Source organism: Folsomia candida, unplaced genomic scaffold, assembly GCF_002217175.1.
Source record: "Folsomia candida strain VU population unplaced genomic scaffold, ASM221717v1 Fcan01_Sc010, whole genome shotgun sequence".
Classification (NCBI taxonomy): domain Eukaryota; kingdom Metazoa; phylum Arthropoda; class Collembola; order Entomobryomorpha; family Isotomidae; genus Folsomia; species Folsomia candida.
Genome location: NW_019091202.1, coordinates 4655731 through 4679186, shown reverse-complemented (window position 1 = coordinate 4679186; position 23456 = coordinate 4655731). Strand labels below are relative to the sequence as shown.

General features: G+C 37.4%; 2 protein-coding genes across 2 annotated transcripts; one reads left to right on the top strand and one right to left on the bottom strand.

The window, feature by feature from the left end:
• Positions 1-1052: 1052 nt before the first annotated feature.
• On the bottom strand, positions 1053-4654 carry LOC110854661 (cell surface glycoprotein 1). The gene is made up of 3 exons (XM_022103127.2): positions 2598-4654; positions 2363-2530; positions 1053-1500 (listed from the first exon to the last, which is right to left on the bottom strand). Exons 1-3 carry the CDS (start codon positions 4521-4523, stop codon positions 1312-1314), a joined length of 2283 nt encoding a protein of 760 aa, XP_021958819.1. The 5' UTR covers positions 4524-4654; the 3' UTR covers positions 1053-1311.
• Positions 4655-6590: 1936 nt separating this feature from the next.
• LOC118436811 lies at positions 6591-17367 on the top strand. Its single transcript, XM_035855434.1, has 4 exons — positions 6591-6844; positions 12051-12393; positions 15065-15306; positions 15875-17367. Exons 1-4 carry the CDS (start codon positions 6797-6799, stop codon positions 16268-16270), a joined length of 1029 nt encoding a protein of 342 aa, XP_035711327.1. The 5' UTR covers positions 6591-6796; the 3' UTR covers positions 16271-17367.
• The last annotated feature ends 6089 nt before the right edge of the window (positions 17368-23456 follow it).

Sequence of the window (23456 nt, the reverse complement as noted above, 5' to 3'; positions counted from 1 at the left end):
AGACATGACAATAACTTAGATAATTATTCGAGCGGTTTGTCACTGCCCGATATTTTACCAATGCTCCATCTTACGAATAAGCAAATTACATGGCGAAATTTTTCAACTTAACCAACTCAACTCAACCAAATTATGAAGATAACGGGGTGTCATTGAATTGACAATTGCTACTTAGTCGGAGCAACTGATGTATTATGCATGAAATTGAAAAATAAACTTGTCTAGAAAGTATTTCAGTGAGAAATTTAATCAAATTAAATACTTTCATATATACATAAATATGAATGGCTTAGACATGTACCTATGTACATATGATAGATGGAGTGATTTTCCACTTTGTGAAATAGTAGAATGTTTAGAAGTCTGCAGGGTGACCCATGAGTCGTTTATAAAATTGGATGCATTAACAGATTATCTATGTATGTCCATTGTACATATGTACTATTACAATTGTATGCATATTTGTTATAAACATGTACTTAAATACGTGTCACCTTACATTTTATTCTTGAAAACTGAAGAGTAAAAAAATCAAAATGTAACGAACTAGAGTATTTAAGCTTGAAGGATGTGACTAATTTTTGCCACAGTATGTATGTATGTAGCTGATAAATTGGCCACCCTGTATAAAAGTATAAATGTGCAAACAGTTTGCAGTCTAAGCGTTCTGTGCATAACATAAAATTAAGCAAATTGTTCTCTTTTTGCACTAAATGTATACTGAATTTCAAACATATTTAGATAAGCAACACGGCAAGGACGAATTGTAAGACTACCATCACCTTGAGGCTTGACCCTGCAAAATAAGTTGCTACTTTGGCAGGCCTACATAATTCCCTATTAATATATGTATGTATGTATATGTAGAGTAGGAAAAGAAGTTTATTTGATCAGTTTCTTAAGTATTTTAAGTAAGATTCGACCCAAAACTTCATGAAAATGAATGAATATCTGTATGAATGAACCATGAAACGTACAAACACAACAAAACCATTCATAATTTTGGAGCCGATTAAAATTTTGATTACATAATGAGAAGAAGTACTTATTCATTCTGTTTTTTGTTAGCAAAACGCATTTATTGGGCGGAAACAATTTGTACATGAGCCCACTCAAACTAATTTCCTAAACAAATTCAAAGAAAGTTTGTTTGTTTAGTGATCATTTTATTGAGGCATGCATATGTTAATATTTAAGCTTAAAAATACATATGTAGGATAAATAAGAATTGAAGGTAACTTAACATCTTGGACTAGCCTTTGTATAAATATACTGTTAAAAGTGTGGCGACTTGTCATAATAATTAATCAATTATAAGTTCTTTCTACTGACAAATAAAGTCCATGCGGCCAGGATGAGAATAAGACTGTTCCAAATTTGAGGCATACTGGACGGCCCCGAGTTAATGAAATCTATCCGCACAATTTTTCTATTCTCGAGTCCGTGATATCCGAAAGTGTCATTAAGACCGTACGACATCATCAGATAGACCGGTATCCCCTAAAAAATTAGTGAATAAAAACTTAATTCAATACTTTACATGACAATGAGTAAAATTTACTCAAAAGGAGGCTGACATAAACAAAAGGTAAAATTTACCCAACCATTCTGCATAATTTGTCAAAAGTTGTGTGAAATTTGTAAAACGGTTGGATAAATTTTGCACAAGGTTGAATAAATTTTACCTTTTAGTTGTATCATATCATCCTATTTTTTTACTCAACCTTGAGTAAATTTTACTCATTTTTATTCAGAGAAAAGACTCGCTTCTATTGGGGTTCCACACTGTTCTAAATAGTCTGGCAAGTATTGATTTCTCGGTGTTAAAGGTACTACAGCTTGGTATTCTTAAAGTTACATATTTAGGTCAGTAAAAATTTGCTTAGTGTTCCTTAATTACTTGAGTATGTAATTAGACACTAATTACTTACTTCGACTCGATGAGAGCAAGTAATTAATTACTCAATTACTAACCACATCGGAAGGCAACTAGTTACAAATTGTAACTTACAATAACTTGTAATTAATTACATTTCCTTATATACATATGTGCAGGCTTAGTTAATTGATTACTTTGAGGTGAGACTCACTTCAAGCAAACGAACTAACTAATTGCTAATTACAATTGCATTTCTACAAGGTGATTAAAGTAAATTACCAATTACTTTTTCGACTTATTTTGGAATTAATTACGTGGTTAGTTAGTCTTGTAATTAACTTGCTGTGGATATGGTAAAACTTCAATAACGAAGTTTTATTACACGGTATGAATTACGAACCAACGCAACCCTGACTTAAGTAGATGGATAGATAAATACGGATTGATATTATATTAATGCAGGATTTTTAAGGGTGCACTTACAATGAGAATTTGGATATCTGTAGTATCAGCAGGGCTGAGTTCTCGCTCCCACTCGACTCTGGTGTAAGTCATCCCGTCAGTTTCGTCTACAAATTCAGTAGCGTTTAAGAAGGTCCAAGCAACACCTGGGTAGTTCCCTCCAATCCCGTTTTCCGTCCCGATTAGGAGCTGGGGGAAATTATAATGGGTTAATTAATAGACATTCTTTATTTACGTGGAAACTTGAGATATTTACATCTCTGTATGTTTCGTCTTCCTGTAAAATGCCGAGCTTCTGAGTGACCTCAAGGGTGGTGACAACTTCTGTTTCCGGGAACGTGAACGGTGGGGCAATCGTCGTCTCCGGCGTTGTAGTTGGTGTTGTTGTCGGGGTTTCAGTAGTTGTAGTTGGGTCCGTAGGTTCGGTTTCCGGGGTTTCAGTGGTTGTAGTTGGATCTGCTGTTGTAGTTGGATCTGCGGTTGTAGTTGGATCTGCGGTTGTAGTTGGATCCTCGGTTGTAGTTGGATCTGCGGTTGTAGTTGGATCCTCGGTTGTAGTTGGATCTGCGGTTGTAGTTGGATCCTCGGTTGTAGTTGGATCTGCGGTCGCAGTTGGATCTGTGGTCGCAGTAGGATCTGTGACCGCGGTTGGATCTGGAGTCTCAGTTGGATCTGTGGTCGCAGTTGGGTCTGTGGTCGCAGTAGGATCTGGAGTCTCAGTTGGATCTGTGGTCGCAGTTGGGTCTGGAGTCTCAGTTGGATCTGTGGTCGCAGTAGGATCTGGAGTCTCAGTTGGATCTGTGGTCGCAGTAGGATCTGGAGTCTCAGTTGGATCTGTGGTCGCAGTAGGATCTGGAGTCTCAGTTGGATCTGTGGTCGCAGTTGGATCTGTGGTCGCGGTTGGATCTGTGGTCGCAGTTGGATCTGTGGTCGCAGTTGGATCTGTGGTCGCGGTTGGATCTGTGGTCGCAGTTGGATCTGTGGTCGCGGTTGGATCTGTGGTCGCAGTTGGATCTGTGGTCGCGGTTGGATCTGTGGTCGCGGTTGGATCTGTGGTCGCAGTTGGATCTGTGGTCGCGGTTGGATCTGTGGTCGCAGTTGGATCTGTGGTCGCGGTTGGATCTGTGGTCGCGGTTGGATCTGTGGTAGCAGTTGGATCTGTGGTCGCGGTTGGATCTGTGGTCGCAGTTGGATCTGTGGTAGCAGTTGGATCTGTGGTAGCGGTTGGATCTGTGGTAGCAGTTGGATCTGTGGTCGCGGTTGGATCTGGAGTCGCAGTTGGATCTGTGGTCGCGGTTGGGTCTGTGGTCGCGGTTGGGTCTGTGGTCGCGGTTGGATCTGTGGTCGCGGTTGGATCTGTGGTAGCAGTTGGATCTGTGGTCGCGGTTGGATCTGTGGTCGCAGTTGGATCTGTGGTCGCGGTTGGATCTGTGGTCGCAGTTGGATCTGTGGTCGCGGTTGGATCTGTGGTCGCGGTTGGATCTGTGGTAGCAGTTGGATCTGTGGTCGCGGTTGGATCTGTGGTCGCAGTTGGATCTGTGGTAGCAGTTGGATCTGTGGTAGCGGTTGGATCTGTGGTAGCAGTTGGATCTGTGGTCGCGGTTGGATCTGGAGTCGCAGTTGGATCTGTGGTCGCGGTTGGGTCTGTGGTCGCGGTTGGGTCTGTGGTCGCGGTTGGGTCTGTGGTCGCGGTTGGATCTGTGGTCGCGGTTGGATCTGTGGTAGCAGTTGGATCTGTGGTCGCGGTTGGATCTGTGGTCGCAGTGGGATCTGTGGTCGCGGTTGGATCTGGAGTCGCAGTTGGATCTGGAGTCTCAGTAGTTGGATCTGTGGTTGCAGTTGGATCCGTGGTTTCAGTTATTGGATCCTCAGTAGTCGCCGTTGGATCCGTTGTAGTTGGTCTCGTTATTGTCGTCCTCACTGTTGTTGGGGGTCTCGTTACATCTGGTCCCTTGGTCACACCCGCAACCATAAGTTGTGCCCCATCCATCCCGCTCTGTTTGTTCAACCCAATCCCCACCCACCCTCTCGTCTTGACAACTGACCGAAATCGAATCTTTCCTCCACCAATTTCCCATGTCAAGTTGTAATTTTCAAAACCTTCTTGTCCCGTTTGACCTGTGGCGAAGGGAACGACGACAAAAAACAATACACAAATTGATAAAGAACAAAATTTAGGCATTTTAAAAAGCAGAAATTATATCCCAGAAAGATATAATCTAGTGGTAAACAAAATTTAAACTAATCCAGTGAATTTTTTTCGCACTTTGATTAATGAATCGTACCCCGTCCGTTAATGAATGACCAATCGATCACGATCTTCACCCAATTTAGGTGACATGATCTGGATTGTGTCATCATTAAATTGGTGTCGCCAGTCTGGTAGTGTAATCATCGTTAAAAATATGCATAATGTGTGTGAGCTTGGTGTGCACGGTTTGATAATGCACTCTAAATAATTTGGAGACAAATGGTCACCCGCAGAGGGACATACAATAATGCTCTGTTTTTCGGGTAATAATTAAGGAGACGTTTAGTCACCAGTGGAAAATAATTAGTAAAAAAACCCATGTATCAAACACACGTGACGTCATTATTTACCAACATATTTATCAAACTATAAAATTTGAGGGGTATCTTTTTAGCAAAGTATTAAAATTTTAATGCTAACGGTACGCTTGTTTTGTACATTAGTATTTTTAAAATTCAAGTCTCTCCTGAAAACCTTTTGTATATTTTTCTTAAATAACGACGGCACTTCTGTTTGATACACAAGTTTTTTGCATATTTTCCCTTGGTGAGGAAAAAACCCCTAAATCATTAACCAAAAAGTGAGTATTGTGCATTTGCCAAAATTATTTAGAGTGTATCCTTATTAAATTGTACCATTCGGGCCTTTGTGTATCTACCGGTGTCGCTATCTTTCCCGTGTCGATTACAAATGGATTTTTCCATGTTCGCGAGATGTTATCTTAGCGATTGGAATTTGTGACTGGTGCAGTTTGATATTTATAACGCTGATCCGATAACGTGCTTATGTATGTATGTCCAACTGCGTAGTGTACGAAGAATCGGGCATATTGGTTATGTATGGCAGATTTGCAAATATTTGCTGACTCATAATTGCCATAATTCATCATCCATTGAAGTGACAGAAATTTACTTATCAAAAATTACCAGGTTGCGTTGACATTTATCGTCGTTTCGATAAGCACGAGATAAATAAATGTTTAAGTTACGGATGACTTAAGCTGAGGAAAGCATGAAATCTTTGGCTGTTAATTAATTAGAAGGATAAGTTTTTTAAAATGTTTATTTATACGCAAAAGATTTTTAATTCCATTAGAGTATTCGTTTTTCAGGTTCAAATTTTAATTTATTTATTTCACCAGAGAATAAAAATAAAATGATTTCTAAACTGAGAAATTATTTAAGAATAATTTGGAAGGAAATTATTACCTCCTAACTTTGGAAACTTATGTATGAATTATAAAGTTTCAGAAGCAATAAGGTCTTCATTTTGTGAAAAAATGCACAGGCTTCAAAATCCCTATTTGAGTACATGGAAAAGGGAAAGGTGAGAAACAACACAACAATTCAAATTCAAAACCCGTTGATAAGAGAACCTTAAACAAATGTGTCACCCGTAAAGCAATAGCTCGGTAATAAGGTTGCACCTTATCGGTGGCAAATTTGCACGGACGTGTATAATTCTATTACCAGGCGGTAACAACTTTGATGCTGAAAAATCTATACCAGCGTGACTTACCTGAATTTTAACAATTTATTTATAAATGGAAAAAGTATGTAAATATGTATGTAAAACCTCAGTATGAAAAGTTACCTATGAACAGAAACTAACTACAAAATCTGAGACTGCTTCTATCTAAGCTCTCATCATTACTAGTTTAATTACTTAAGGGGCCTTTCATAAATTATATAACCCGAGGATGGGTCCATGTAAGGCTAAAATGCTATCGCGCCCACGTAACACATGTTCAAGGGGGGTCTAGAAAATCACGATTTTTTCGTTGCATAAGTTATGAACGACCCCTGATATAGGTAATTTACCTTGCACTAGTGTAACATTCATTTTAAGATTGTCCTTTCCACGTCATCTTAGATGGCCTCGATGCCGTCTATTTTTATCGGTTTAAATTCTGTGAAGTGAAGGGTCCTTTCAAGGACCCTTTAGAAACGAAGGGTTCAAACCTTTTTCCTTGCACTTCAACTTGTGCCTAATCCCAGTCAAAAGCTCGGTAGTCACGGAAAGTTTAAGAAAAATTCGCGTATTTTATACTCATATTTCGTCAAAAATACTTATAATCACTGCATGACAACATAATATTCTTGAAATACGAATAAGCCATTTTGCAACAAATAAAAATAATTGTCAAATATCACTTTTCGTGAAATACGCAATAAGTCGAATACAAATTTGAAATTCGGTGTGCAATGAGTGAATCAAGCTTTACGTCAAAAAGGATAAAAATGGTGTCCGGGGTAAGTTAAATATTTATTTTCTAAACTTATTATATTTTGTGATAAATAATTAGTAAATAATACGAGATATTACGGGATAATTGTACAAACTCGCACCACCAAAGTCATAAATACATACATACAGGGTGCTTGAAAATTTCTCGCAACAATAGGTACATACTTTGCAATGCAGAAAATTTGTATTTCCATTAATTGCCGGCGAAATTATATTATCCTACTTTTGGATAATTGAATACGGACAAAACTTGGGTATCTATTTACTAGAGGTTTGCACTATTAAATAGAAATGTGGCATACATATGTATCTAATCACGCAGTTATTGAATTCTAGTTGTTAAAGTATTGGTTTAAAATTATACCACACCGTAAAATTCTGCTACCGAGCTATTACTTAAATATGTAAGTACTAACAATGAGGAGGTGTCAGGTGGTTATCGCCAATGCGGACCGGACTAATTTTAAATTGTTCAGGCCCAGAAATAAGCCCACCCGTATTTTTTCTTAGGTGAGGCATAGTAACCATGACCTCTTGAAAAAATGCATGGTTACGGCGAAGCCTAAGTATGCAAACAGACCCCCCCTCCCAAAATTCCACTCAAGATTGTGGCAAAACGGCTAATCGTATCAAAATGGTGTAAAAGGCAATCGTGCAGACCTTGCTGGGTAGATGATGCCCGTCAGGTCTAGAGACTTGACAATCTTATTTTAACCCATTTTAAATCGATTTTAAACTTTCAAACGACTGGCAAATTCACTTTTCCCATGCAAAGGTTGTGACTCGTCCATGTTTTAATGTGCGGAAATCTATAACGCGTCATTTAAAACAAACCCGAGCGAAATCGGACAAGAAATGAAAAAGTTTTCTTGGTAGCATCTGCAGCCAGTTACGTTGCTTGTAATGTTTCTTCATTACTTATAACAAATACTCGTTTCTATTAGCAACCAGCACAATAGAAACATGTAAGCTCTGCACTTACATATGCAAATATCTAAACATGTAAATATGTATGAACATGTATGCACTTTTAGAAATCCAGTATTAAAATAGTACCAAGCGGTATTCAGAAATGACTACAAAAATGGTATTCATAACTAATGCTCTGACGTAATCATGTTTCGTTTTCTCCCATGTGAGAAAAATTTCACGGTGAAAATGCAAATTCTCTTTCACGTTTTCCATCATAACTTTGTTTAAACTAAGGATGAGCATTACGAAAAATCCTGAAACACGTGTTTAATCATTTATCTAAGGATACATAATTATCGTGTTTTCGTCAAAATCGGAGCTAGACCGCTGGCGTCATCGTATTTCAAGCAATAGGAACCACTGAGATTTCAATTATACCAGATTTCTAAGTGTGTGTATATACAAAATACATGTATGTATGATGTTGATGCATTTCTTGCCCTTTAGTCCACGGGTGATAGGGGAATTTAATTTGGTGTTCCACGCATTCACAACCACTGGAGAATTAATTGCATATTATGTAACGCATCCAGGCTAATGAGATTTAATTTGGTATCTATTATTGATGACAACTTAAAGAGACTTAAAAACAAAAAAATAAACTAATTCTTTAAAACAAACTTAGGTGAGCCTTGCTTAAAAGGGAGAAACAAGAGGTTCTCATCGTGTAATAAAATAATATGCTACATCAATGTTCATCTCATGATTTATAATTTTAGGTGAATACAACAACAAATTATATGCGTTTCGGACCATTTGCCTCGCCGTGGGCCATTTTATGATTCAAATAATTAAAATAACTTGAAAATTTATTAGCGCTCAGTGCATTTGATACACATATGCAGTAATAATTCATATGAAACGATACAGGATTTAGTTAGATAATTTCGTTATCCATAATCTATTGGTGATGTAATGTACGAAGCTTGAGTTAGTTTGTAATATTATATTTCAGAACACTAAATTTTAAGAACTTCGACCTATCTTTGAAATATATTCATGTAGGCCATCAGTATAAGCAGAATCGAATAGTAACGAAGATTGCAACTTATGTATATTTAGGTACAACCATCAATATGGCGCACATACTATATATATACATATATGTATTTGTATGGAACAATTAATCAGGCCCACGGCGAGGCAAATGGTCCGAAACGCATATAATTTGTTGTTGTATTCACCTAAAATTCTAAATCATGAGATGAACATTGATGTAGCATATTATTTTATTACACGATGAGAACCTCTTGTTTCTCCCTTTTAAGCAAGCCTCACCTAAGTTTTTTTTAAAGAATTAGTTTATTCGTTTTCCTGAATGGGCATATTTACGCCCGTGGCGGAATTTTCAAAAAAAATTCAGCCAAAATCCTGATTTTTAAAAACGCTGTAACTTTTCGAATTTTAGCCCGATTTCAAAAAGTGAATACAATTTGTGTTCAGAATTACTTCCCTGAAAATATAAAAATTCATTTTAAAAATTTTTTTAATTTAATATTTTCATGCCATTTCTGAGTTTTTAGATATGAAAAAACGATAATTTTTTGAAAATTAAAAAATTTTGGAAAATGAATTTTCATATTTTCAGGGAAGTAATTCTGAACACAAATTGTATTCACTTTTTGAAATCGGGCTAAAATTCGAAAAGTTCGTGTTTTTAAAAATCAGGATTTTGGCTGAAATTTTTTTTGAAAATTCCGCCACGGGCGTAAATATGCCCATTCAGGAAAACGAAAAAATACGGGTGGGCTTATTTCTGGGCCTGAACAATTTAAAATGAGTCCCGTCCACATTGGCGATAACCACCTGACACCTCTCCATTGTAAGTAGACCGTATTACTAATCAATACCACCCTGGTAAAGTAATATACGAATACCGGTTGGAATAATAATTATTATTGTAATAATAATAATAGAATAATTATTGTAATTCTAGATTTGTAAGCACACCTGTTCCAATTTTTGTTACCAGTCAAAAGTCAGTCATTCCGATTTACGACGGAAGATTTTCATTCACAATCAGTCATTTTCTTTCACCTATATATTTCACTGCACTTCATCTGACTTCATTCCTTACATCATCTCATTTAAATATACCGTGTCCCATGGAAAGTTAGACAATGATCCTTGACCTGTGGAGTTCGACCTGGTTGGAATATTTTTATGCAGTCTTCGGTGCAGGGTAGATGGTAATCATACCAACCAGTTTTTGTCGCGGAGGACTGGTCACTGCCCCTTCTAGCCCTCCAATTCGAATTTCCGTAACAACCCTCGAATTTGCGATTTTCACTCGCTTTCCAAATGGTCTTGTTGATTTTTTGCCGTTAGCATTTGAATACTTCAAGCTTTTCCCCATTGAGATTTAGGTTAGAGTATATAGTTTTGCAAAAGGCTTAAAACTTCTCGATTGGTCGCAATTGAGAGGCATTTGAGGGGTTGTCTTTTTAAAGGACAAAATCGATTCCTTCAGCCCGTAAGTGCGCAATACAAACTTTATCGTAATGGGAGGTTGCGAGGTCCGACCAAAATAAAATTTCATTCAGATTATGCAGTTTACTTGTCTAAAGCTGTGACCGCTTCAAAAATTCGTTTTTGTTAACTTTTGTATTTATGGTACCTTTTCAAATATAAGGTGGCGAAATGTCGCCAAAACTGTCCGGCCCCAGCCAAACTCGTAATTTCACAAGGAATTTGGTTTTCACTTCATATTCACGTTGATATTCACGTTGATATTCCACATCCGAGGGGTTGGCGGAGTGAAAAAAATTCAATCCCGGTGTCTCTGAGAGATCAACTTTGCCGTAATTCTCTTCATAAATATCGATAATTTTTAATGTCATTTATCGACAATCTTTTTTATAATATTTTTGCACTCTGCTTTTTTGGTTGTTAATGCGCTTTGGGAGACTTTGTTTAATTTTTTTCGTAATGCTCAGTTTATGAACTTTAATGTTGCAGAACAAACATTTTGAAATTAGCAGTACCCGAACAGCGCCACGAATTTACGTGGAACAGTTAGTGCTTAAAATTGTTTCTATGTTATTCGAGTTTTGATGGGTGGCTATAAACAGAGGTGGCCTGGAAATTTTTAAAAATTGAACTTTTTGGCATCCTCATACTTCGAAATATAAAGCTAGGTTTCCGTTTTGTGACAGCTTTCCGCGTTGAAGTACTGTCACGTCATGTTCGAGTGACGTCAAGTGTCAATTTTGTAGTTGTGAAAAACTCGATTTGCGAATTTCTCACTTTGACCCCGATTTCTATTGAATTTCGTCGTTTTAATAAAAAATGCTTTACCCCTGCTGAAAGCCCTTAAAATTGCGTTTCAAAAAACTAAGATAGCTAAGCAACAATCTCCACTAATTGCGCAGTACACTATATGAACCAACTGTCTAACGTAACCTGGGACATGCCTTATTTTTATAAGCGTAGCGTGGAAAATGAAAGGAGTAAGAAACTCTTTTCATCTGAAATAGCGAAATCTTTCGTCATTATTCAAATGACAGAAAATTTATTTTCATTCAGTATCTTAATCAATCAAATGAATACAGGTACATATGTTTGTAACAATGTACAAGCTTTTACCATTGCAAAATAGCCATGGTCGCGTGATATTTCAGCCATCCTGAACATACATAATACTTCATTCACTGATGTTTGATCCACAGCTAAATCTAACCACAGAAGAAAATTCCGTTTTTACCATTTCTCCTAAATTAAGCCATATGTCAAACTCAAAGGATGCAGAGTACACTCTAAATAAATTTGACTAAAATTTACTCAATTTTGAGTAAAATTGCCACCAAAGCAACTATTGAGTAAAATTTACCCTGACAAAGGTAAAATTTACTTAAGGTTGAAAGATTTTTGCTCAAACTTGAGTAAATTTTACCTTTGTCAGGGTAAATTTTGCTCAACAGTTGTTTTGGTGGCAATTTTACTCAACTTTATTTACAGTGTATGTATGCAGAGTGTGTACACTATTTAAAATCTGGTAGAGTCACATAGATACTCCGTGTTTACGTGGTAATAATTTCCAGCCGGATTGTTAGTAAATTGTTCTTTAGTGGTAAATTTTTCATCACCACAACATTACTGAACTGTTACGTATTCCCGTTAATACCAGAGCCGGTGGAGTCACATAAATATGTACTCCGGTCGGTAATGATTTAATACCAGTTTTCTAAGAGTGTAGTAAAAATCTGATCAAAATGTTAACGTTTATCTCATGTACTCCAGTTCCCGAACCAAACCATGCAAATCACTTGGGACATCCAAAATTTCCAAACCTTGCAAGAATTTCCAGAGGAGTTGCTCCGGCTCCGATTTCCCTTCGAATTTGGGGCCGAACTTGGAATGAAGCCCAAGTGGGAATTTTCCTTTCGCAAAGGCACCAATGACAAGATAGGATTTTGGCTGGAACTGTTGACGTTTGAGGGCAAGGATCCAAACGTAGAAATTGTGGGGCGCCTGGAAACCAATTTTACGCAACAAATTAAGGCTACAAGCGGCTTAGAATGGATCACGGACAAGGGATTTTTGGATATACGGTTTTTGAGAGACATGGGATTCATTAATCATGGTATGTAATTGATAATATCTATGTATGTAAATATGATGGGCATATTCTCTACAGGGGTGGGACAGAAGAAGGAGCCACTTGAATTTTAGGGGTGGCGTGTGATGCACAGTCGCGGCATTTTCAAAATTTGCATATGTCATACCCAGATAGTTAACGAAAATTTAGCACTATTCAGATTTTCCCTACGGTTAAAAATGCCCCTGCAGCACCCCCCAGAGTGCGAGGCATAAAAGTGTTTTCCAAAGACATACTGAGCCAGAGAGCCATTGTTAGAAAATTTGCTGCAAATGGATTTATCGTCGATCGAAAGTATTTTTTCTAATGTACTTAAAAACGTTGGAATCAAGCGGAGGGAAAAAGCGGTTAGAGCTCCACCCCCACGGAAAGGATACCCAAGATCCGCTTGAACCAAAAAGTTTATCCGGAAAATCAATTTTTCGCCAAAACGGTAAATCCACCAACTAAAAGTTGCATGGCGAAAATGTTAAACGTTAGTAGGAGAACATTTCTAGAGTCATTCACAATGACCTACAGCAAGTGACTCGTAGGAAATCCCGAGATCATGCTCTCATCCCAACTTATTTCTCACAAAATATCAGCCTACACGAAGGATTTTAAAAAAAGTTTGGGTATAACAATTATTCCTACTATAGAAACTCTCGTTAGTTCCTCTGATATCAATCCGATGTTTTTTTTTGGATTCGAGTACTTAAAACAGAGCCTTCTTGAAAGGAAAACGCGTGCGTTTTGATGCACTTTGGAAAAGTGTTCAGGACGAGTGGTGCAGAATCACTCTGAAAATTGTGTCAGAGGTCATGACTGGTTGGAAAAAGCGACTGAGGCTCGTTAGATAAACTAAAGGGCTTCACACTGAACCAATTACCAAACTTAATAAGGCCGGAATAATAAGGCCGGAATAAATTTAGGCAAAGTGGCTCCTTCTTCTGTCCCACCCCTCTGTAGTACAGGAGTAATTAATTTGAGCTAATTACGACCTACTTACTTTGCATAAGCGACCTTTCACACTCTGAAAAATAATGTTATCCTTTTGAAAATATAAAGTCCAACTCAATATGTAAAACGTTTCATCCGACAGTTTATGCTGTGGTTGGCATTTCTCAAATTTTTGGGGTCAAAGTTGAGAGAAATCAATCAGTTTTAGCAGCCAGGAGAAGCAATTACCACTACAATTCTCACATTACGTTAAAAATACAACTTAGGTATGTATTGTTAGATCTCAAAAATTTAACAAATTCTAACAATCGCATAAGCTATCTAAAAAAACGTTGGACTTTATATTGAGTAAGAATTAAATGATTCGACAAGCAGATCCGCCGACTATTTCAAAAGTAGAAATACTCTATTGCATTATGTTCCCCACATGAAAAGAATTAAAACTGAACAATTTTTCGCGGGCCAAAATTTTCCCTGGGGGGTTATGAGAATAATGAGAGATTAATATGATGCACATAAGGCACAACATATCTATGGAATGGGTTGATGAAATTTCAAAAACAAAATTTGGTTACACTCTCTGGATCAGTACCCCGATAGGTTTTTCGAACTGGGGTGGAATTCCGATTTTCAGGGGTTTTTCGCAGCGACGCAAAATTGACTCAAAAATTTGTTTTTCGCTATGACGAAAAAGTATGGCGAAATGTTCATACGTTAGCTTTTCACCAATTTTTACTACGTTGCAAATTATTAGTAGTAGAATAAAGGTTAAATTACCCAAAAAGTCGAAATCGACCTGCGTGACCTTTTTCGGGGATCGAAAGGTCACAATGTCAACGGTCATGTTACCCCATAAATGGGGTATCGTTGGAAAGGTGTTGGCGAGAGGATTCAGAATATGTAGACTTTGTGGGGACGGGGACAACCCCCTGCAAGTCTAGAGGCCAAAGAACGAAAATCGGCAGTTGTCCTGAATTTAACACGGCACGAATGGGAAAAACTAAAAAATATTCTTCTGGCCATATGTTCGCAGGGGGTGGTCCCAGACCCCACAAAGTATATATATTCCGAATCCACTCGTCAATACCTTTCCAACGATACCCCATTTATAGGGCAATGTGACCTTTGACATTGTGACCTTTCGATCCTCGAAAAAGGTCACGCAGGTCGACTTCGACTTTTTGGGTAATTTAACCTTTATTCTAGTACTAATAATTTGCAACGTAATACAAATTGGTGAAAAGCTAGTGTATGGACATTTCGTCATAGTTTTTCGTTATAGTTCAATTAATTTCTGAGTCAATTTTGCGTCATTGTGAAAACCCCCGCAAAGCCGGAATTCCACCTCAGTTCGAAAAACCTATCGGGGTACTGATCCACAGAGTGTAACAAAATTTTGTTTTTGAAATTTCATCAACCCGTTCCATAGATATGCTGTGCCCTATGTGCACCACATTAATCTCCCATTATTCTCATAACCCCCCAAGGGAAATTTTGGCGCCCGAAAAAATTGCTAAGTTTTAATTCGTTTCATGTGGGGAACATAATCCAATAGAGTATCCCTACTTTTGAAATAGTCGGCGGATCTGCCTGTCGAATCATTTAATTCTTACTCTATTTCCAAAATTTCGGCAAAATCGGAGTTTCACATTTAACACCATCGTATTGTTGGATATACATATCTATGTATCTGTGTCTAAAACTCTTGAATTTCCAGATATACAACTCCACACTTATTATTCTGGTGGAACCCGGAGAAGTGTCAACGTGACGGATATTGTCTTCCCAAATCCGTACGCCAAGTTTGGGTCGAGCGAAGAGCCGAGCAGCGGGACGATCGTAACGCGGTCACACGAATTGCCGACTTATGCTCACAAGCTCTCTGGCGGAACGTTAAGGTTAAATCTAAATTTTACGGTGCACCTGAAGCAACTCGTAAATACGTTGGATCCCTTAAAGGTTTGTACACATTAAATAATTCAGTCTTTTTAGCAGGGTCATTTTGCATATTTACATAATTTTGCAAGTTCCTCGGATCAAACAGCGTCCTATTATTCATTATATAGAAACATAGAGAGCGTATAATCTTACATTTTAATTAAATTTGTAAACATGTAAAAAAAACTCTGCCAGATTAGCCTCTCTGATTTCTTATATGTTTATTAGATGTGTATGTAAATATGCACAGCGTATGTACATATTTATTTATGGATTTTGTGCAATATGCGCATTCAAATTTCTGCAGACTTTGTATAGATTTAATAACATAAAATTTCGGGCCAACTCGAAATTTACTAATGAATAACTTTGAAATTTTTAAATATGTAGATATATACATCGGGCTGCATTATGTGTTATTGATTTAAATTTCAAACCCAAATTTGGATTCACATCGAATTTTGACTTACTCGAAAAAATAATTGTCATTACAAAAATTATGGTCAATTAAAAAATAAAATCGCCGGATTCGATTAGTTATTACTGATAACTTTAACTGTAAACAGGCCGTAATGAAACTTGATTTTAGGGCTTTGTCCATGGATCCGGGATGCAAACCAATTCTGCGTGTCGCCTTAATCAGCAGAACTCCATGTTGGCCATGTTACGTGACGGGATTGGCTCCGATGTGACCCTCTTATCGAAAGATAACCAACTCGTGAAGGCCCACAAGTGCATCCTGTCGAACAATAGTTCTGTCCTTAAGGCCAAGTTTTCAGCGGTGACCGAGAAAGAGATCGAGCTCGTTGAAATGATGGATATGGGGTCAGACGCGTTGAATATTTTTCTCAGATTTTGCTACACCGGAGAAATTGAGGAAAATTGGGGCGATTTTTATGAGGAAGTTATCTCCGCGGCGGATAAGGTACGTTTAATACCATGGATAAGCGTTGCAGCAAGTTTGCCGAAATATCGCTATTTTTAAATTATGAATGTATTAATCCACTGTAAATTAAGATTTGATAATGTATGTATCATTCTAGATACATGTTCCGACATAACTTTTTGTAACCTCTTTTTATCTAAAGACTGGGCGTGTCCTAATTGCGTCCCCGATTTCATAAGTAAATTGGATACCGTTTTGATGAACAAACAAGATAATTATAAAAAATTAATGCGTAAATTGGTAAAAATGTTAAATCCTTTAAGAAATCAATTTGACGAAATGTATTATACAATCGAGTGTTTTAAACATAAGTATGATTTTTGCATAAATAATTTTGAGCGATATGGTATGGGTTAAGTAAGTCGTCACCTTACCTGGTGACTTAATATTGATAACGTTGACCTCTCACTCGATTTGGTTTCTATTCCTGTTTGTATTCTAATGATCAATTAACCCAAATTAATCCCAAACTGTTTACTTTAGTGTAAATATATTTATTACATGCTTATCCAGAGAATTAGCGTATAGTGTCATGAATTGTAAACCAGTTAATTTAACTGATATTTATTGACACATGAATAAAGGACAACTAAACTAAACTAAACTAAGTAGAAATACTAGTGAAAAAGAGGTCGACGCCGCCGATCGTACGCCGCCGCACCACCGAACGCAGGTAGCATTTTATGCGCTGCCGAAAAATTTGGTTTCCTATTCCTTTAACATTGCGACGCCGAGCCGCGCCGCCGACGCCGCCGAAAAATCACCAAAAACTGGCGCCCCCGCCGCCGAAAATTTGTCGGCGTCGACCTCTGTAGTTAAAGGCTTTTCGAGTCGAGGTTTAATTAATTTCTCAATAAAAAAGTGCATGGTAGAAATATTAAAAGTCGAATAAGGTAAAACCATGCAATTAAATTCAAGAATATGATTAATTTTGTCGCGTAAGACTACTAGCGTTAAATTTTCATTTTTTGAAATTTAATTTTGCCTTTATCACGTAAAATTTGTCGAAATATTGTAAACATTTCTGCAGATAGATACATATTTATATGATAAATTAATGGTAAAAATAATAATTTCGAAATTTAGGAGCTAACGTGAGTTATTACCGATTGAGTCAGACCCATGCTCACCCTATTCTTAAATTGGTTACATACTGAATATGAAAATATATTAATAAAAAACAAGAAAAATAATCCAAAACTGTGTACGTGACCATGAATAATAATCAGTCTGACTTCCTATGATAGTGACGCACGCCCATTTCGAAATTAAGTTTTAATGCCGCTTATCAAATCAAGGATATTAGTAGTGAATGTTATGTACTTATGTAACTTACTAGGTTAGCATGCAAAGTTCTGATCTAATCCAATCATAGTTCTGGAAATCTTGCCATTTCCTACAATAACTTCTTGTTTATAGAATCCTCCCCCCGGGGGTCATATGTATGATGCCGCAAACCTATCTCACTTATCGAAAATCCCTTCTGCTATCCTACTAACAATGAGGAGGTGTGAGGTGGTTATCTCCGATATCCACCAGACTAATTTTACACTGTTCACGCTCAGAAATAAGTGGACCCGTATTTTTTCGTTTTCCTGAATGGGCATGTTTACGCCCTTGGCGGAATTTTCAAAAAAAATTTCAGCCAAAATTCGGATTTTTAAAAACGCTGTAACTTTTCGAATTTTAACCCGATTTCAAAAATTAAACCCAATTTGTGTTCAGAATTACAACCCTGAAAATTCATAAATTCATTCAAAATTCATAATAAAAATTCATTTTTAAAAAACTTTTAATTTTCACAAAATTATCGTTTTTTGGGTTTATAAAAATTCAGAAATATCATGAAAATATCAAATTTTTAAAATTTTTAAAAATGAATTTTTTTATTTTCAGAGATGTAATTCTGAACACAGATTGGGTTTATTTTTTGAAATCGGATTAGAATTCGAAAAGTTACAGCGTTTTTTAAAATCCGAATTTTGGCTGAATTTTTTTTTGAAAATTCCGCCAAGGGCGTAAACATGCCCATTCAGGAAAACGAAAAAATACGGGTCCACTTATTTTTGAACGTGAACAATTTAAAATTAGTCCGGTGGATATCGGCGATAACCACCTCACACCGTCGCATTGTAAGTGCTAACAGTCAGACCGACGAACAGAGCGTTACATAGAGTTGCAATAAATCTATTCATGTATTCATTCGTACTTCATAACTTATTTACACTTCAAATTTTTCTTACACATATTAACCCTTCGTAAGAATAAGATCAATCGCGTAATCGGAAACTCGTTCCGCAAATACAAGCAATGATCCCATCTGCACCCCATTCCTCATAGTATCGACGGAACCCAGGATATCAAAGTTCGTCGTATTTGGTAGCAAAGATTTCAATATCCTCCTTCTCAATTTACCCTTCGTGCCCGTCGAGTTTTTAATTTTCATCAATTGCAGCTATTCTTTAGAGCTTCTCGTTGTTTCGGAGAGATATTCGATTGAAGATTTCATCGATGAGATTATTATCACCAGAGCGGTTATACCCGTTACAAGAATAAGTGGATTAATTTCACCCACGTTCAGTTTATTGGTCATTTGCACAACTAAATAATATAGCGACATTGTTCCCGTGACAACGGAAATCGCGTTAAGCAAACATACCGTAACCAGCTCACGGTACAGGTCATGGTGAATTGTGGACATTACTTTGAGCGAATTATGGATCCCGACAGAATGACGAAACTTTAATTTTTCCAACCTTGACAGTAACCTCGTCGTCCATAAATATTGGATGATAGCCCCGCAAACACCTAAATTTTGTATGAATGCACCCACGCCCAAGAGAACTCGGGACATTAGACATGTTCCCGTGGCAAGGACAAGTTTGACCGTGAGGATGACGGGGAATCCGAATGTTTCAAAGTCGTAGATACCACGAAAAATGGGGTATGCGGGATTATTCCGAGTGAATGCGACGAATGGGACGATAAGGAGGGCAGCATGGTCAAGAAAGACGAATATAATGTGTAGTTTCCGATTTATTGAGGCTATTATGCGGGTACATTTTTGCGGTATGGATTTTCCCATGTTTGGAATTTCTGAAATATAAAATTGTACGTTTAATTTTCCTGACGGTATTGTTTAACATATTCCTTGATGAATACTCATTAATAAAGTCGAAAGTAACAAATTTCTAATTAGAATTAAATCGTCGAGAATTTGTAAATAAATTCCCAACGCCTAAAAATTATTGACGATTTGTTCCTCTATTGGCCATGAGTTATCGAGTCCTAAGATAAAGCTGTAACCATTTTTATGGCTGCTGGGCTATTTTTTAAATGTTCATAAGCTGGCCAAATTATACCTTTGGTGACAAAATCTAGGCACCTGACATTATCAAGCTTGATATTAGAAAAAGTTTCTTGTTGTGACGCCGAGGCAACGAAACTTAATAAAACTCCTGATTCTGGATTATGTACCTTCAAAGCATTCCTCCAGTAGAAATTTGGCTTCAAAAGAAGACACCAATCTTTGTGTTCCATCCTGCCGCGCTAGCACGCAAAAGAACGGTGTCACCAGGACCAATAGCATCGTTCCCAGGAAAGTTACCACGACTAGCCCAGGAATACCATGACTTGGTCGTCACGCTTAATTGCGTCCCCGGACATGAGGTATGCACATCGCAGGAGTAAAACTGGCAAGGAAATTATGCACGTCAAACAGAACGCTTGGAATGCAAGGAATGGCAAATTATTCGGACCAAGAACTTTCGCATGATCACTTTTAGCATCCCATTTTATTGAGTGGATTAAACCAAAGCAGGAATTCTGCATGGAAATAACCCTTTCCTTGAAATACGGTTTCGCGTAGACGTTCCACATGTTTATTTCGGTAAAGAGCAGTCGCCTACAATGATATCCGAAAGGATTGGGTAAGAATACAGGATGCGCTACTAACACGTGAACGCGGTCACTCTTGAATTGCTCCAAAACGGGTTGGAGTTCCGGTTCCAAATTTTGAGCATAGCGACATGTGATTGTTGACAAGGGCTGAGCAAAAAATTAGCTCTCTAGATTCAAAAATGACCCTACCATTGCCCTTAGAGTAAGAGGGTACCATAAAAACACTTTCCAAACTTAATATTTCGTACACAGACATAATTAACCACTTTAAAACTCAAGGACAACAAGTTTAGAAAGGAAGGATACATAAGGTACTTAAAAAAGAAGGTCAATAACGACAAGCTCGTACCACAGGACAACCATCATGCCTCAAACATGAGTCCGAAAAGTGCTAATTCGGCCCGTGCTTAAGAAAATTGACCTATTGACCTCTGAGGACAACCCACCACCCCACAGAGCAGTGGCACGTCTAACCAAAGTGTCAGAGACTAGTGTGCGACGAGCAATTAAAATTTTGGGGAAGCAAAAAAGAAGAAAAATGCAAGTCAATCAGCTGACTGAGAAGCATAAAAAAAATCGTCGTCTGCCCTGCAAAATAATTTAATGTGAATTACCTGACAAAAGATAAAAGTGACTGTTTAGTGTCGTTGGATGAAGAATTATTTTCTTTACAAGATACCAACGGTCAGAGACAAATTTACTATACAACCAAAGGAAAAATTAATTCCAGAAGATTGGCCATCCCGCACACGGAAAAGTTTTGCAACAAGTTCATGGTGGTTGGTGCATTATCTGGTCGTGGTCTCCTCCCACTTATCAAAGTTCCACAAAAAGTGAAGGTAACTGCGAAGTACTTCATTGACTTTGTTTTAAAACCGCTTTTGGAGATTCATCTTCCAAAACTATATGGCTAGGACACAAATAAAGTGATAGTTCATCACGAAGAAGCGTCATCGCACACCGCCCTTTTGACCCAGGATTACGCCAAGGACTTAAAAGCTAGACTCGGGATAACAATCATCCAAAATAGTGAAATACCTGTTAATTCACCCTATGTAAGTCCCATGGATTTTTTCGGCTTTGGATATCTGAAATAAAATCTTTTCTTCGCCACCCGAAATCTTTTGACGGAGTTTGGAAAGTTTTGAGAGACTAGTAGTCTAAAGTTGACCTCACCATGGTCAAATCAGTGTACAAAGGTTGGAATCGCCGATGTCGACTTGTAGTTCGAGAAAAGGGCTCTCACATAGAACATGTTCGGGACCTCCACTCCAAGCCGTTCAAGCAGTAATTTAAGGTCATAAACGTTCACGTGTTAGTGGCGGAGCCTCCGTATACTACGAAATTAAAATCTGGATTGGTAAGCCTAATTTAATTTCCGTTTTGGTTTAGGTGATTTACTGTACATAATAAATATAGTTATCTACATTGATAAGGTCTCAATTCGAGTTTATCAATAAATTGTGTTTTTCAAGGGTATTTTGTAAATGTTCGGCGGAATGTTGTTGAATAAATAAAGTTTGAAATTGCTGGCAAAATTCTAATCTGCGCAATTGTACCTTCACTTCCACAGATGGTCGAGGAAATTAAAAAATCAAACGATAAAATAAATCCTTTCCAAAATTGTATAACAAAGTAGAGTACGAGAGATTATAAATAAGGTGTGTCCAGGAATAAATGGTTCCGCGCATAATGACCTGTGTATTTCGACCTGGTTAGAAGAGTTTTATAAAGCCTTCTATAAATTGTAGGCAGGAACCAGACATGTCAGTTTTTGCTTCGATGGATTTTTCTTATTTCATTGTTGGCCATCAATCCGACTTCCCGCACCAACCCTCAAATTACCAATTTTCAACCGAATTTCGAAATGAACCGGTTGATTTTTTGGCATTAACGTTCGAATTCTTGTAGCTTTTTCTCCTTGGAGCGAAGGTTAGAGTACCTTCTTTTACATAAGCCTCAAATCTTACCGATTTTTCGCGAATGGGGACATTTGGAGGGTTTTTGTTTTTAGGCCCATTAGTCTCAATGTAATCCTATCTTGGAATTTTGCTGGGAATGTAGATTTCATGTACAACTTCTGTCGATAATCTACACTCACAAGGTGTCCTAAGTTAAAAAATGTGCTTTTCGAAGTTTTCGAAGGATCCAGTTCGACGTTGGCCTCGTCATTATTGATGAAATATTTTCACGACATTTATCGACACGTTTTTTTGCAACTTTTTTGCAATCTGCTGTTTTGGTCCTGAATGTTTTTTGTGAGACTTCGGTTGTTTTTTTTGTAATCCCCAGTTTATATACTTTAATGTTGCGGAACAAGCGTTTCGAAATTTGCAGTAGCCGAGCAGCGCCACCATTTGACGTGGAAGAGTTATTACCGATGAGTGTTTTAATGTATTTCAAGATTTTCTTGGTGGCTATGATGAGAGTTGATCTGAAATGTTTTTTGAATTTCACTTCCCGGGTGAAAAATTTAAGGGATTTTATGCATAAATTTGGCTGGTTTTTATGCAGAGAATTGGCTGGATTTTATGCGGAAATAATTTGTGCACAAAATGTACAGAATTATGCATAATTATGCAAAATCTTTCTGTAGAATATACCTGTCAGATGTTTTATGCAGAATCGTTCATACTTTTTCTGTACAAACCATTGGTCCGAGCAGTTGTGTCGAATTATGTCAAATTCGACATACGATTTTCACATGGGTTTTTGTCATCCTCATACATCGAAATATAAAGACAATTTGTCGTTTTGTGACAGGTTTCCGTTTTGAAGTACTGCCACGATATTTTCGAATAACGAGAAGCGACGATTTTGCGGTTGTGAAAATCTTGATTCGCGAGGTTTTCATTTTTACCGCGATTGCTAGTAAATTTCACTAGTTTAACCAAAAATGCATTATATCCCCAGGAGGCGCATGTAATTAAGTTTCTAAAAATCAAAATCAAAAATACCAAAATACACAGATTGGGTTGTGTGCATACACAGTACCCGGAACCATTTATTCCTGGACAAGCTATATGTAACTTGGAAATTACATACAATCTCTCGTACGCTACTTTTACAATTTATTAATTATTTTATATACTCAAATAATTGCTTCTTTAAAGGAATCTTTAAAATAGCTAATAATTCTACGCAGTGAATAACACAATTTTTAATTTGGAGACCCTGCCTTTGTCTCTTTGGGATAATGATCCATCACCAACAGCCCGAGTTATTAAGACAAAAATTCCATCCAGTCAAAGCTCAAGTACATGTTTTTCTGGCTGTCCGAAACCGGGTACAATTATTGCAGACTGTAGATTCTATATAATATGCA

Bases quoted from the DNA above. Each gene is read 5' to 3' on its own strand.
- LOC110854661 (XM_022103127.2), bottom strand. From the start codon at position 4,523: ATGCCTAAATTTTGTTCTTTATCAATTTGTGTATTGTTTTTTGTCGTC. The intron at 2,531-2,597 runs GTAAATATCTCA...AATTTCCCCCAG, and splicing joins AAGACGAAACATACAGAGAT to CTCCTAATCGGGACGGAAAA. The intron at 1,501-2,362 runs GTAAGTGCACCC...CTAATTTTTTAG, and splicing joins CAGATATCCAAATTCTCATT to GGGATACCGGTCTATCTGAT.
- LOC118436811 (XM_035855434.1), top strand. From the start codon at position 6,797: ATGAGTGAATCAAGCTTTACGTCAAAAAGGATAAAAATGGTGTCCGGG. The intron at 12,394-15,064 runs GTATGTAATTGA...TTGAATTTCCAG, and splicing joins CATGGGATTCATTAATCATG to ATATACAACTCCACACTTAT. The intron at 15,307-15,874 runs GTTTGTACACAT...ACTTGATTTTAG, and splicing joins ATACGTTGGATCCCTTAAAG to GGCTTTGTCCATGGATCCGG.